This window comes from Protomyctophum bolini (assembly GCF_963924005.1).
Source record: "Protomyctophum bolini genome assembly, chromosome: 20".
Lineage (NCBI taxonomy): Eukaryota > Metazoa > Chordata > Actinopteri > Myctophiformes > Myctophidae > Protomyctophum > Protomyctophum bolini.
Window position 1 is genome coordinate 21518521 of NC_137881.1, and position 16692 is coordinate 21535212.

General features: G+C 47.5%; 1 protein-coding gene across 2 annotated transcripts in view; it reads left to right on the forward strand.

Moving 5' to 3' along the window:
• The window catches only part of adam19a (ADAM metallopeptidase domain 19a), a 93554-nt gene that overhangs the window by 39119 nt on the left and 37743 nt on the right, over nt 1–16692 (forward strand). Inside the window, exon 3 of one of the 2 annotated variants that reach the window (XM_080792699.1) lies at nt 3827–3906. In XM_080792699.1, coding sequence (XP_080648825.1) covers nt 3827–3906 — 80 coding nt within the window. The remainder of the gene's footprint in view (nt 1–3826; nt 3907–16692) is intronic. The other variant, XM_080792700.1, reaches the window with a different exon arrangement.

Sequence of the window (16692 nt, forward strand, 5' to 3'; positions counted from 1 at the left end):
GGGGATCTGCTGGTCAGAGCTCCAGGGATGCTGCAAATATTGTGTAAATGTCAAGACCTGCTCTAGGGCATTTCAGGTTGGCAGACCTGCTCTGAGGCATTACAGGTTGGCAGACATTGACTCTCTTGTCTGCTGTAAACATGTGGAGGAAAAGTAAATACACTTTCATGTCATTAAACCAGTGACATGCGTGTGACAGATGGCACTGAATGAGATGGAGATGTAATTGGTTTGACAGTTTTTCACAATTGTTAACACGTTTTCCAAAACAACAAGGTCTTTCTCAAAACTGCACACACAAAATTGAAAACCTCACACTCAAAATGCACCCTGCATGATGACACCATCAAAACCGGAACTTGTGTTTTCATTTGGTACACACAGCCATATTTTCAAATGAGACACACATACCATTCATTGAGTACACATAATTGAGTACACGCAAAGAAGTTTGCTGCACACTACCAATCATTTACAGCACGCTGAAGTGTGAAATTGAAACACGATCATAGAAATGGAACACACATGAATGACAATGCCTCTGGAGAATGAGCCATTTCTCCTTTTGTGAATGTTACTTAGTGTAGGCCTACTTTTTTCATAGTCAAACAGAACAGCACACAAATATGCAGCCTTTTTGTAACCCCCAAACGCTCTCACGCACGTAGCGAGGCACGCGGCGAGGCACGCACGCACACACACACCCATGTGTGGTGCATGAAGCCCTGACAGGCCTCACTCACGTCAGGGGCTGAAATCCCATAAGAGGGCACTTTTGGATCGAAAATAGTAGATCTACAAGCTCACAACGCGTCACGCTGCGACGCATTGTGAACTTGTAGATCAACTATTTTCGGGGCGCAACCCAGCACTCTTAGCTAGTGAAGATGCACTGTACGACATGGATTTCGAAACAAATTTGTTCAACTTCAAATGTTACGTTCCAAGTTCAGACTTTGGAAAAAAGCAATTATCCTGAATACAAACGTTGGGTATGGCATGGAAAGGAAAGGAGTGGCATTTGCATGTCTTTCACCATAGTAAATGCTGCGTTCATGGTCTGGAAAGGGCAGTTGTTTTACAGACGGGTAAAAGGGCAGGGGCTGAAGCCCCCTTTGATGTCTGTGTGCACGTCCCTGCTTCTCCATGAGCTAGTGTTTAGAGATTTGAATATGTGTGTGTTGTAGGTTGATGCTTTGAGATTTTACCTGAGAAGTGTGTGCAACAACTGGACGTTGTGTGTAGTGTTTGGACAACAAGTGTAAGAAGTCTATAGTGCAGATAAGGGAGTGTGAAGTATACCAAATAGAGCGTCACGGTCCCGCCCACTACCAGGGCCCAGGAAATGATTCATTTGATATTGATATTTGAAATGATATTTATTTAAAGACCTTTTAAGCCTCGTACAAAGCCAACTCTTGTCGTGACAAATCATGACAACAAACACAACTTTTCGGGCTGAACAAATAATTAGAAAGAAGAAGAAAATGGCAGGTTACAACACTTTCTTTTGTTGTTTTTCTTCTTTGTAATTATTTGTTTGGTTTGTTGTCATGATTTGTCATGACAAGAGTTGGCTTTGTACCACCCCCTGGACGTTCCAGGGACCCCCAAGCGACCCCTGGGGACCCCCACACGGTAACTGTCATTTCTCGACCGTTTCGGACCCAGCTCGCACGGAACCGGGCCAGCCCTCCTGGACACGTTCCTGGTGGTCTGATTGTTCAGAGAGAGAGAGAGAGAGAGAGAGAGAAAGAGAGATTGATTAAGATTGAGTTGATTAAGTGAGGGTGGAGAAAGGACATTGTCCAAGCTTAACATCAAGGACTGATGTCCTGGGAAAGAATGCTCTGGAACAATGAACTTTAATTAGAGGAAATGAGCGATGGACTGCACTGAATACAGATGAGTGATATGAGCAGAGGAGATGTTTCCACTGTCAAACCTCTTCATTTAATTCATACTGCACTAATATAGTCCTTCCACTACACTGACCACAGAGCTGCCTGCGCCCGTCACAGACAAGAATGTACTTTATGTCAATTAAGCACTTTTTAAAGTGGCTATAGGATTGATTTGACCTCAAAACTATTCTGCCACTGCACAAGAGTTCTATACCTTGAGTCAGTGTCACTGTGGAAGGAGATATAAGGTGGCGAACTTAAAAGAGGGTCCAAGGCAGCTCTGTCCAGTTGAAGTAGAAAAAATCCTTTATTTCATTAATTCATTAAATATTAAAAACAAGCGTTAAAAACACGACCAACGCGTTTACTATTCTGCCACTATTCCTACCTGCAGTTTTGATAAGAAAAAAGAACAACAACCACTGGAGTGTATCACTTGTTCAGTCTGTACAACACATTTTGAGTGCTTGGGGAAATTACACAAATCCGATAAAATATGGGAGGAAATAAACAGAATTCTAGAAGATACTGTGCATACAAAATAAGCCAAAACATAACACTGGAAAATAACATGCATAATAAATAAAGGCATGCTTGATACATGCAGAAAGAAGTACACGCAGTACTTCCATCAACCATCCCGTCAAACACAGCTGAATCGCTCATAAAAGATGAGAAAGGTGCATCCCACATGCACACATCACACTGCACGTGGACATAGCTATAGGGAGGGATGAATCATTTAAATAAGGTAGACACTTCAAAGGCTACTGTATGGAGAACTGTTTCATTTCTCCATAGCCTAAAGGTTTTAAAAGAGGCTGGAGATGGAGAGCATATCTCAGGTCATCTGGCAGGCAGTTCCAGAGGCCAAGGAGCTCAGAAGAGTCCTTCCAGAGAAACTTGAGACTGCCTCAAGTTCACTGTGGCGGCGAACCCTGCTCTCCCATTTCACACCTGCCAATGCCAACACATAATGCATTAAGACGCTGTGACCGCTGTGACCTTTTTATTCTCAGAAAAACTCGGAGCACTGGATACAATATTTCTCTATTCTTTATATTTCCATCTCCTTTGTGTGTGATTTTCTTGTTGATGGGAGCATGTAGAGATTTCTAAAAGGATGAAATGTTTGTGGCCAATTTCTTTCTCTGCTGGACAAAGGAGAAAAATAAAAAATGCTCTCAAACGAACCTGAACTATGTGAGCACAGAACAGCTAAACAGTGTAGTCTAGACTAGAGTTTATGTAACAACACTGAGCTGGATTCCAGCCAGACGCATTAATGGAACGTCTGTAAAGCAGTGGTGTCTGCAGGCAGCAGGAATCCACTTTTCTCACAGTTCCTTTTCACTGAATGTGATACAACAGTACTGAAGAGCGATTTGCTTTCATGCAACGCAATCAATGTGAGTAAATGTGAGTGAGTGTGCGAGTAAACTAAAACATATCATTCCTCCGCTCTGTGGGAGGTCTGTTCATATATTGTCCGCACGAATGAACATTCACTTTGGTGTGTCTCGTAGCCAAACAACACGTCTGACGCAGTGTGTAATTAAAAGTGTCGGGTGAAAATGAACGAATATATCTTGTTAGTCTCTTATAATACGTAGCAGGTCGTCAGCCTGTTGACCGTACTGAGTGTTCCTGAATCAGTCTTTATCATGTTTCCTTTCTACTACTGGTGCAGTTTAGTGTACACCCCTGTGTTCCCTATTACTATTCTGAGTCACTCTACTTACATGTACTAACCATGTACGGCACTTACACTGCCTGCTGTAGCATGCACTCAAAGCATGGCAGACAACCAAATCAATAAACTCTTTCCATCATTGCAGTCCAGATTAAATTGCATGCTGCCTGTATATAGGTGCTTTGTTGGCTGAACCTGGCTGAACCTGACCAACTCTTCTGTCCTCCAGCAGGACCAGTACCCAGCCAGAGGAGAAATACTTCTGACATCCCATGGCCTGGAACTGGTGCTACAGGTGGAACGCAATCAGTAAGTGTTTTCATAACCACTGCATTTCTGTCTTATTTTAGCAGAGAGAGAGAGAGACGTTTTCTCCAAGCTCTACTTTTGTATTATTTATATTCTGCCCTTTAATGTAATGTACTTTTTTAATTCAATCCAAATCAATTGCCTTCTTCTCCTTTGCCTGTATTTTATCCACATGGGGCATAAGGTTACCATAATTTTTCCACATGGGGCATAACTTTACCATAATTATATGCCGTTAAATTTGTCCTCTGCATTTACCCAATCTAATTATTAGGAGCAGTGGGCGTTATTAATTTAGCAGCAATGTGAGTGGTTAGGGGTTAAGTGCCTTGCTCAGGGACAGTGACTCATAAAGTGGGCGGGCCGAGGATGACTTCTCTATCCATCAAGCTACTATGACCCACACCCCCCCGTCTCCTCACATATTTAACATCCCAACATTTCGATCCCGCTCATGCAAATTGCTTCAATTGTTTCTCATTCATTGAACAGTGAAATGTTCCTCATCTCCTCTTCTTGCGTGTTATAGAGAGTATGCACACATGCATCACTTTTCCACCGGGACACGCCCCCCTCATCTGGACCGAGTGGCAAAGCATTGAGCAACATGGAGCATTTTAGTCAGGGGATAATAATAAAATCAAAAAATCTAATGCAAATACATTTCTTACCAAGAATTGTCTTCACCAATGTGTAAACACTGGTGAAAAATACTCCTTCGGCAAAAGCCACTTGCCAAATGTGCCCAAATGTGCTGACCTCATCACATTTGTGATGACGGCTATGGCCATTTTTAGCCAAAGGAGTGCTTTTCGTGCAAGACTAATGCTTGGAATGGATTCCGAATCATGAAAACCTCCTAGTTTGACATGTCACATCACATGCTACTTAAAGCATACTGAAATGTAGAACATTTTGCCATATACTCATTGGTTGTTAATGGTACCCCAACTTTAACCTAGGGGGGTTGAATAGAAACCATTATGGGATATGTTAGTAGACACCCTTACAAACACATTGGTGAAGAAAATTATTGGTATTAAATGTATTCCTGGATTTGACATTATTTTGATAATGATCCCTGACTATTGGAGTGTGGAATCGCTTGTTGGAAATCACTCCGCAGTCCTGCCGTACCACCTGTTTCTAAACTGCACATAATGCAGAAGGCAGCAGGACATTGCGTTATTGAAAATAAGGGCTTCCAAACTCTGAGTGAAAATAATCACCTGACAGAAAGTTGCTCATCCACATTTTTTTTAAACAAAAACTTTGCAGATAGAAAGAGGATAATTCAAGCTTTCCGTACAGCTGCAATGTTGGTGAATTTAAGTAAGTAAGTAAGCAAGTACATTTTATTTATATAGCACTTCTCTCAGAGAAAACTCACAAAGTGCTTTACATGCAGAAAATTGAAAACAAAAACAATAACAAGCAGAATAAAAACAGAATAGTACAGAGCAGTAAACAGCCTCTAGATACAGCAAAATAGCGATACCCACTTGGAAAAATCATGAAATCATGACACATCTGGAAATGCCTGTGCAAATAGTATAGTTTTAAGCTTGTTCTTAAAAATGTCTACAGAAACTGCTGATCTCAGGGCCTGAGGAAGAGCGTTCCATAGTGTGGGCACTACAACCTGAAAGGCTCTGTCACCTTTTGTTTTGAGTCTATAGTGCTGGGGACAATTAACAGACCCTGTTCCACAGACCGGAGGGTTACACTCTCTGTAACCCAGGTTCTCTGAGTGGAGAGACTGGCTCTCCACTACATATTATTCAATATGTACGGGGGACTGACCCGACGGGGCAGTGTACATGGATATCTCTTTAAGACACATCCTCTATGGTGGCCCTGCGCAGATGCCAATCAGCGGGCTATTTAAGCCCCATCTGTGCAGAGCCACTTCGATTAACTTGATTGACACGAATTTCGGAGCGGCTCTTTTGTGGAGAGCCAGTCTCTCCACTCAGAGAACCTGGGTTACAGAGAGTGTAACCCTCCGTTCTCTATCGTGTTCGAGACTGGCTCTCCACTACATATTATTCAATATGTACGGGGACTCTCTAAGACACACCGCGAGGAAATAAGCAGACCAGCTGCCCCCGCGGCAGCCCGAAGCAGTTTACCCTGAATTCAATCAGAGCCTATAAGTGGTGAGTGCCCAGGCCGTAGCCATCCCTGGCGCCAGCTCACCAATGTGCTCCAAAACCCTTGGATAAGAATATGATGCTCGTGGCCTAGGTGCAAGACGCAACCTAGGCCCAGCTGGCCCAGCCAGACGCTGTGGCCAGTCAATACAACTCGTGGCCTAGGTGCAAGACGCAACCTAGGCCCAGCTGGCCCCCAGACACTGAGGCCAGTCAACAAACTCGTGGCCTAGGTGCGAGCCGCCACCTAGGCCCAGCTGGCCCCCAGACCCTGAGGCCAGTCAACAAACTCGTGGCCTAGGTGCAAGACGCAACCTAGGCCCAGCTGGCCCCCAGACACTGAGGCCAGTCAACAAACTCGTGGCCTAGGTGCGAGCCGCCACCTAGGCCCAGCTGGCCCAGCCAGACGCTGCGGCCAGTCAACAAAACTCGTGACCTAGGTGCGAGCCGCCCCTAGGCCCAGCTGGCCCTGACAGATAGTGAGGCCAGTCAACAACTCATAGACGCTAAGGCCAGTCCAAAGCTACTGCCTGGAGCCCAGTACACGCTCTGTGAACTGGGTGCTGGCTGCCACGTTCACACAGTAGAACCTTGTGAATGTGGAGGGCGTCGACCAAGATGCTGCTGTGCAAATCTCGGACAAGGTCGCGCCTCGCCACAGAGCCCATGAGGCCGCGAGGCCCCGAGTCGAGTGTGCCCGCACCCCTGACGGGGCTGGCTTGCCTGCCTGTCTATATGCCTCCCGGATGGTTTCCACTACCCAGTTAGAAAGCCTAGCCTTCGAGACCGGCTTCCCGAGGCAGTTCTGTCTATAACAGACGAACAGCTGGTCCGTTGTCCTGAGGTCCTGCGTCCGCTGATGGTACGTCCTCAGGGCCCTGAGGGGGCATAACAGAGCCTGCCCGCCCGATCCCCCTTCTCCTTGTGAGGGGTTGAGCGGGCGCAACTCAAGGGACTGACTGGCTCGAGACCCAGACCAAACCTTAGGGTGGAACGCAGGGTTCGGTCGCAATATCACCCCCGCCTCCTCGGGCAAGAAGTGGCAGCACTCCTCATGCACTGACAGGGCATGTAGCTCACCTATTCTTTTTGCGGATGCCATTGCCAGCAAAAATGCGGTCTTGCGGGAGAGCCATTCCAGCTCCACCGTTTCCAGGGGCTCGAACGGCCCGTGCCGCAAGGCCGTCAGTACCACCTCCAGATCCCAAGGGGGGGCTGTCGGCCTACCCTGCGAGGGATGAGACCTTGTGGCGCCTTTAAGGAACTGATTAATCAGGTTGCAACAACCGTCTGCCAGTTTACGGGGCCCAACCCGGTTCGCCTTTATGGCCGCCACCATGCCTCTCAAAGTCGTGGGAGACTTGCCTGCCTCCAACCTTTCCTGGAGAAACGAGAGGATGTCGCAAGCCCCACAAGAGAGGGGGTCCACCTGCCTCGCAGTGCACCATACTTGGAAATTTTCCCAGCGGTATGCGTACACCCTCCTTGTAGATGGAGCCCGGGCTTCCTGCAGAGTCCCAACCACCGATGGAGGCAACCCCATGGCTAGGAACTCGGCCCTCTCAGGGGCCAGGCCCAGAGCTTGAGTCCCTGGGGAAAGGGATGAGCCAATACTATGGCCTGCAGGTCTCTCTGTGCCTGCTGAGTGGCCTGCCGATACCCCTGGGTCATGGTGGAATACACCCAGGGGTCCGCCCCAATTGTCCCCCGGAACAATGTCTGTTCCAGGGGGCGGCGAGAGGGGGCTGAGCCCCCCCCACTGTCAGGAGCGAGCATGGGGCGCCCGGGGCCCTCTGCCCCGCCCCCGTGCACGCCTCTGGCCTCGGCCGGACCTGCCGCGCCGGAAGGAGTCCAACTGGCCCCTTAGGTCCCCTGGAGCGTCATACGTCGGTCGGGGTGGCTCTGCCCGTGGGGTCGTGCCACGCTGGCTGCGGCCCTCCTGGATAGCCCCCGACACCTCCCTAGCACACTTGCGGGCCTCCTGGGCCTGCTGGAGCAAAGTCATGGCACTTGGCCCGAACATGGCCGATGGTACCACGGGTAGCTCCGTCAGACATTTCCTGTCAGCCGCTTCCAGCTTCGACTGTGACAGCCAGAGGTGGCGCCTTGCCACGCAGAGCGAGGCAAGCGCCCTGCCTGATGCCACCGCTTGCTCCTTCATTAATTTGGCCACAAGCGCCGACACCTGCTGCAGCTCAGCCGCGAGGTCGGGGCTTCCGCCGTCCAGCTGTCTGGCCAGACCGCGTTGGTACAGGGCTAGGATCGCTGTTGTGTTGGCCAGTTGACCCTGAACTGACAAGGCTCCGTGCACTTTGGTCAGCATGGTGTCCATGGCCTTGGTGTCCTTTGTGGCACCGGCTGGCTTCCCCAGAACTGAAGTGGCAGGGGCGATCAACGCCCCCAGGGCCTGATCCAAGGCCGGTGGTGGGCCACAGCCGATCCTCTCCCGGCCTTGCACATTCCCCAGTCGCCTAACTAGGCCTGACCAGCGATGGGCCTCCGTCGGCTTTTGGAACTGCTGGAGCACTAGGTCCTCCACATCTGGAAGTAACGGCACCGATAGGGGCTGGTCCCCCACTTCCTCGTCGAACCGGGAGGTTCTCTGTGTCCGCCCTGAGGGCAGCTCCACCCCCAAGGCCTGTGCGGCCCGAGCTATAAGCTCAAGAAGGGGGGAGGGGTACTGCTCTTGTTCCTGCTCCTCGTCCGCCTGTGCCTCCTCCCCCTCCTGCTGCCAGGGGGGGAGGTCTTCTTCCCCGAGATCATCGGGGTCATCCCCCAGAACATCAACATCCTCCTCCTCCGACCCAGCCTCCAGATGCACCTCCTCCTGGCCTACAATGGCAGCAGGGTGCTGTGGAGCCGATATTGTGGCCGTAGGGCGCCGCAGGGTTATGAGACGCCGTAGAGCCGGAGGAGCCACCACTGTGGCTGCAGGACGCCCCGGGGTCGTCAGATCTAGCGGAGCTGGTGGGGCTGACGAAGCTGAGGCTGACGGCGGTTGCCTCTGCCGCTGGTTGCCCCCAACGGCAGTCTTTAGCCGCTTGGCCCGAGGCTGCTGGGCTAGAATAGCCTCTGCCGGTACCAGAGAGAATGATCGGGCCCTGGCCTCCCTCACTCTAGCCGGCAGGATGAAACAGTTCATGCAAAATGCCGGGTCCAAACTGGCCGTGTGCGCATGGTCCAGACCCAAGCACAGCATGCACCTGTCATGGCCGTCCTCCATGGGCATTTTCACCGCACACACCGAACAGGTGTGCGCTGGACTGGCCATGTTTATCTGTTTCCCCTATGTACCTAAATATATATAGCTGTGTGTTATAATCTACATATACGTATATTCATATACACATATATGTCCATATACTTATTTAATTATTATTTAAGTATATAGACATGTATTATAACTTCATATATTTAATCTATACATATACAATCTATACGTATATATATAGACATATAATATGAATGTACAACTATTTATTTAGTACCTGGATAGGTATATACAGTAGATAAGTATCACAAGTATACTATCTATATATATATATAAGAGTGTGTTGTGTGTATAAACCCACTTATATAGACGGCCGGGCAGACTGTACGACGAGAGTGGGTGCAGTGTTGTATTTGCACTAGAACCCCTCCCCCCCGCCGCCGTGATGACGTCGACGCGGAAGTTGGGAGTTTGTTATTGTTTACCCTCTGCCGTGTGGTCTGACCGGGCCGCGGTGCAACGAACAACGGCCGTAGATGGCCTCAGAGTACGCCGACTGGGTCAGCTCCTCTGGGTTCTACCCCGCCGATCGCCGCCGCGGTGTACAGCCGCGATGATAGACCCGGAGGTCTCACCGCTTCTGCAGCCAGGGAACCAAGGCTCCGCCAACGTGGTCGGCTTCGCACTTGGCTTTGGCCACACCGAACGCCGTCTCCTAGTTTCCCCCAACGTGGTCGGGTTTCACTAGGGAACGGACGCACGGACCGAACGCCGTCTCAAGGTTTCCCCCAACGTGGTCGGGTTTCGCCAGGGAGCGGACGCACGGACAAGCTGAGGCTTCCTCCACTGTCTAGCGGATTAGGCCTGCAGCTTGTTGCTGTTGCTGTTTTTTTTTTTTGATGGAGCTACGCGGCGCCCTGAGAGGAGTCGCGACGACCGGCTCTCTTCTTACCTAGGTAAGTGGACTGTGCCACGCAGCTGTTCTAATATAGTCTTTATGGATGCGTTTCCAAACTGCTGAGATAGCCTACGTAACGTCTGCTCTCGTGGAAATCAAAAGATCGAAGTGGCTCTGCACAGATGGGGCTTAAATAGCCCGCTGATTGGCATCTGCGCAGGGCCACCATAGAGGATGTGTCTTAAAGAGATATCCATGTACACTGCCCCGTCGGGTCAGTCCCCCGTACATATTGAATAATATGTAGTGGAGAGCCAGTCTCGAACACGATAGAGAACTTAGGGCCCTCTCTGGCACATACCTCTGGACAAGGTCAGTTAAGTATTTCGGAGCCTGACCATATAGAGCTCGATAGGTGAAACATAGTTTAATACTGTTTGGATATATGGGCTGTATAAAGGCCAGAAAGTAGTTTCTTGCCACTCTGTAGTACGTCCAGGGACGATGATATCACAAGCATAGCCTCTATGAGTACTTGCTGCTGTTGAGTGGAGGCAGGAAGTGTCATTTATGCAGCTCCGGGCACAATAAAGAAGCAGGAAGGCTAATGGGTATTAGCAGGCTGCTCCCATGGGGGCCGGTGGTTCAAGGCAGAGGGGAGGTTACTCTCCCCCAGTGACAACATGAAGGCCTGCCTTCCTGCCTCTAGTCAGTCGCTGTCACATTATTAGCCTCAGACGTGCAGAGAATCACCAGGTGGATCCTGCTCAGCTTGATGCTCCAAAGACCTCACCGCACAGAGGAACAAAACCCTTTATTATTTACAGGACAAGGTGTATAACCTTTGATTCCGTTGCTGAGTTTGAATGCAAATGCTGTCTTTCTTTCTTTTTTCCCACGGTGTCTGTCGATTCAGAGAGAGAGAGAGAATGCAGGAGTTGAACTCTGACACAGTTTAGGTCAGACTCGGAGCGACTGTGACAATGATTGCAGTTGGTGAACAATGTGAGATTAATTGATGTTAGCAGCATTTCATTACCTCTTTGACGCAGACTTTGAGATTCATCTTTTACAATCTCCCAAATTGGAAATAGCAATCTTCAGAAAAACGCTTCATCTCAGTACAGAAGTGTTTCACACAAACAATGTTGGTGTAATTAACAGATTCACTGAAAAGATGAACAGATTTTCAACTTCTGTACTGTATTATACTGTAACTGTACTGTACTGTACTTCAGCCAGTGTACAGGAGGCCAACATGGCAGTGAGTGTGTTTATTTTATTCTGGTTGTAACCCAGAGGTTTGGTCTGGACTCTAGTCTGGACCATGGAATGTAGGTCAGAGAGGAGGGAGACCCATTTGGGCAGATTAGATCATTGTAACAGATACAGTACGGGGGAGAAGTGGGGCGGGGGGCTTACGTAAGTACTGCTGGCTGCCCTAAACAGGACACACATAATGATTTACAATGTGCCGGCAATTCTGTAGACGACACACACATACTGTACACACACACACACACACACACACACACACACACACACACACACACACAGCACGACACCAGTCTGCGTTTCCTTTAAAGGAATGTGTTTAATCTTAATTAAAATCATGTTCAAGATCCCTGCAGGCTTTGGAAAGACCTGCTTGGAGAGAGCAGGTGTGTTTAAGCACCCTCCTCCTCCTGGCAACCAGTCCTGTCGTCTTAGCCTCCCATCCATTTACGTTTCTACATCGTGGAATTGCGTTGTTTGAAGTGGGCTGTAGCCCCATGGCATCTAATTGCTGTTAAAATCAATAACGAGCGTTGCTCCGTAAATCTGCACCTAATCCAGCTCGGAAATGTCAGCTCAGCTCCAAGGAAGGACTGCTGGCAGCTTGAAGCCCAGCTCTGTGAGAACACAATGCTCTGCTTCAGAGCTGATCAACCTCCACAGTAAGACATGATGAACGTTGAGTCTTCAACAGGACTTTACAAAGACAGATGAAGAGAGGACAAAGGCTGAGTGTTTAGACTGCGGCCTGGTGGCCACAAGTGGTAAATAGCTTGCGCGGGGCCGGAATTGGCGAGATTACTATACTCAAGTACTCGAACTGGCAACCTTGTGGTTACCATCCAGCCACTCTACCCCTGAGCCACCGCCGCCCAATTGAGAACTGTCCTCAAAGTGGGTTCTCAATTGTGAGTGGACCCAAAATTATGCACCATTCCACACAACATTCCACTATGAAGTGTTCATAATCATAACACAGTCTGAACGTCTTCTGTGTCACAAGTTACAGGTTGAGAGTTGACGAGAACATAATAGAACAGACTGTTGGAGAATGGATAGGGAGAGAGATGTGAGTAAGGAGAGAAGGTGGAGAGAGTGGAAGATAGAGAGGGAAGAACAGGTGGTGATGTTTGGAGTCATAGTAGTGTGGTTGAACCCACTGACTTCCTGTTTGGAGTGTGTTCAGATAGCACAACACATGCAGCAGCTGTTGTGAAATCTGTCACATGGTACGGTATGTGCATTTGGACAAACACATTAGTGTGGGTGTGCACACACTGCAGTGCACACGCATTTCATCGCACACCAACTCATTCTGGCATGCCGTGCACATAATAACTTTAATCTTTTCATTATCCCTTATATCTTAGCCATAACCTAACTCTAAATTAAATCTAACCTTAAAATAGACCTTCAAGCAAAGTGAGGACCTCCACACAACTTGCATACATACGGTACATACGTCTTCATGACACCTGCAGACAGCATAGGGTATCAATGACTGACTGGCAGCCGACATTAACTAACACTTAAAGGACCACTTCACCACTTTTCAACTTATCTTCATATAATTGGTCCTCACTAATGTTCGATAAAATACCACAATTATTTTTCTACTCAGTCTGTGCCTCATTGGAGTGCTGTGGGCAGTTCACAAACCCGTCCACCACGTTAAAAAGTGGTTAAGTGGGCCCTTAATATAGCGTTTACTTCAATCCTCAAACATCGCGCTCACCGAGCACGGTGCACCATTAGTCTTCATCTATGACAGGCCACTGGGGTCATAGTGACATGCTTCTTTGTTAAGACCAATTAACGTTAGTTGGGGTCTCATGGTTGCCCCTGGCACAGCAATGTGACCATTAAGCTGTCAGGCTGTGGCTGATTTTGAAGCTTATTATATTTGCTTGTCCCATCCTTAAGGAGTTGGAGTTTGGTTATCTGTTGCCACCAGGAGGTTGTCTCGCGTTACCAGACTGTTGCCTCTCGCAATTTTCAAATTGCATACAGTCTGGAGCAACGGAAGAGCTATCATGAGTAAAATATGTGGAGCCTCCTCCCCACTTCCGTTTCGTCTTTACAGTCGCGCACATTTATCCTAATATAAATAGAAATCATCTAAGCATATATAGCTTGCTGCTTAGCAGAAATGGAAATTCAAAATATGCTAAAGATATTTTAATATATATTTTCGTGAACGGAAATGGCAGCTTCCTTACTCTGATTTCGGGATGTGTAGTTCCAGACTCCATATAGCATTAGGAGATTGTGGAATAGTTGTCTGGCTATGTGAGACTAACCAGGAGGTGGTGACTGCAATGGCATAATTGAGTGAATACTGGCATCTTGAGAAAACACTGCCAGTGGGAACAATTTAGGGGCTAAAAATGTCAACAGGGGAATTATGTCCCAGCTGTTTTCTCACAAATTAAAACCTTTTCTCTGTGTTCCCATTCCCATTCTTCCAACCTGTTTCTGACGTGTTTGGCAGATGCACCACATGGGACACCTAATTCACCCTAATGATAACACGACAACATGCAGTAAATGTTTTAAACAAATTCATGCATTTTCTCTCAAGCTCCCCTGTGCATGTGTTGCTTGTCGCAAGTTGTCGGGTGCATAATTTGCTACATGTTTTTTCTCCCCACTGGTTCCTTTCAGTTTAAGTATTCACCCGTTTCCCTGATTGAGTCAAGTTGCCTGTTGTAGTTTTTAATCATGGCCCCCTGACTGGTACCCAGAGATGCTAGCAGTGTTTTTCCAGATGTCCCTATAGGTTGGCCAGAGATAGAAAATGTAATTAACTTGACATTTTCCCCAGTCTACACGCTTAATTCATCCTCTGTCCTGTACACTAAACTAAAACACCATAATCACCAGTGAGCATTCCTCTTTGAGATATAAACGTTCACAAAATAATGTCTCTGCAGGTTCTAAATGTAGCTACGGGGACCAGTACCAGCTGTCTGCTATGATTTGTTTCTCATGCTTATCACCTCGGTTTTAGCTCCGACCTGCACTCTGCTCTGTGAAACTGATATAATGAGCTGTCCCTCGTCATCGTGGCCCTCTTGTGTAATGTCTGTGACTCAGTGGCACAGTACACCCGGTTCAGGGGACGGCAAATGTTCTATTACGCCTGTGTTTTATAGCCTCCTTGTTAAGCACGGAGCATTCTTTCTATCGCCACTGATAAGGATGTTTGCAGAACGTTCCATTCGGCCCCATTAAGTAGAACGCGGTTTATTTTCAGGCCTTAAATTAGATTTATAGCCACGATAAACCTTTGATTTTTTTCTTCCTTTGTTTTTGTTGTCTTTGTCTCATCTTGCTCCTTCTTTTCATCTCCTCAAAGTGTGTTTCATGAAGCACAGCGTTAGTCCATGCAGGGAACACAAACGCATCAGCTGTCAGTCGTTCAATCAGCCACGCATTCCTACACGCCAATAAAGTTTGAAATCCGGCTCCCTCCCACACTAGATCTCTGCTCCACCACCCCACCCCAGCCTCCACCTTATAGTTCAGACTCGGAGTCTTGCGTTACACAAACGTTTAAACTGAATTTGATGCATTTTTGTCTCTCAAGGATAACTGGAACTCAATCATAATCAAGCATAAATCACCAAAGTGGAAAAAGCGGCACTCTTCACGTTCTCAATAAAATGTGAAATCACATCTGAGCCAGTCTTGCATCATTGATTTTGGAGTGCCCCTTTTTCCACGTTGGTAGTTTATGATTGAAGTTATATTTATAGCTGAGCACCCACTGCATCCAGAGGAAGCGCACCTGCCTTTCTTTCTTTAACGTTGAAATGCATTCAAGTTTGCATGACTTGAACAAATGTCTTGCTAATGGGCCCGCTCTTGTATGACTGTGTGTGTGTGTGTGTGTGTGTGTGTGTGTGTGTGTGTGTGTGTGTGCGCGTGTGCGTGTATGTGTGTGTGCGCGTGTGTGCATATGTATGTATGTGTGTGTTTTCCATCAGTAGGATAGAAAACACACACACACACACACACACACACACACACACACACTCTCTCTCAGCCAGCTCTTGACACAAGTTCATATGCAGACAGTAACAGCGGTGCTCTATGATGGTGTATTGTGTTGTCAGCTCTCTCTCTCTCTCTCTCTCTCTCTGTGTGTGTGTGTGTGTGTGTGTGTGTGTGAGAGTGCGTGTTCGTGTGCGTGCATGATCACTTGCATGCGTGCTGTATCAGCTGGCCAGTGACCACTTTGTTTCTACAGCCAAGTGGACTGAAATAACAATCGCTCACAGCCCTGTCATTGTGTCTGTGCTTCATGGCGTGTGTCTGTGTTTATCATTAAATATAGAATAGGGTCCAATTTAAAAAACCTCATGACATATCAACAGTCATTCCACCAATGCAACGTTTACTGTGTGAGACGAAGGGACCTCACAAATGTCACGGTGTGACTTTGACAAAGACCTGCTCCACCAGCAGGCTCAAACACAGGCAGCAGAAACCTGGACTTAAACAAACTGTCCCCCCCGCTGTGATCTGCAGCTCCAAAGCCACCCCATAAAATCCTGTCAGAGCCGTCAGCAGGACTCCAAACCAGAGCCCGCCTTTTCAAAAGCCTCCAGACACACAGACAGACAAAGACAAGTACAGCATGAATTCCAAATATAGAAGAAAGCCCAAAACTAGAAATACTGCATTGAGGTTGTATGTGTTTACCGTGCACATGGAATCGTCTCATGAAATGTCTGACCACATGAAACCACTGAGAACACGGCACCAAAAAGAGAGATAGAAGACATGGAATGATGGAGCATGCGCATGTACAACTCAACTCATGCGACGTAAACAATAATAAATGGTTTTATCATTATTATTATTATTTGGTAGGATCCCCAGTAGCTTGTGTCCTGTGTCTTCTGTGTGTCATGGCCGCCTCAATGCATTTCCAATGGGAGTCACATGGTTTCATGACACAACCTCAATTTTATATGAATTGATTGATTCACAACAGTGTTGTCTAAACGCTCATCACACTCCAGTTCGGGTGCGATAAAAAAAAAAAACATGAAACAAACAAACAAAAAGTGAAAATTCCACTGGCTTATGGTGTCTATGGGAACGCAGTTTATAGAATTGTAATATCTCAGATTCTTCTTTTTGGATCAAAACGAGCTTGATTTGCGCCTCATTTTGCGCCTCATTTCTCTAAAACGATATGATCACCCGTTGCAAAATGGGTGAATTGAATAGCATTTGCG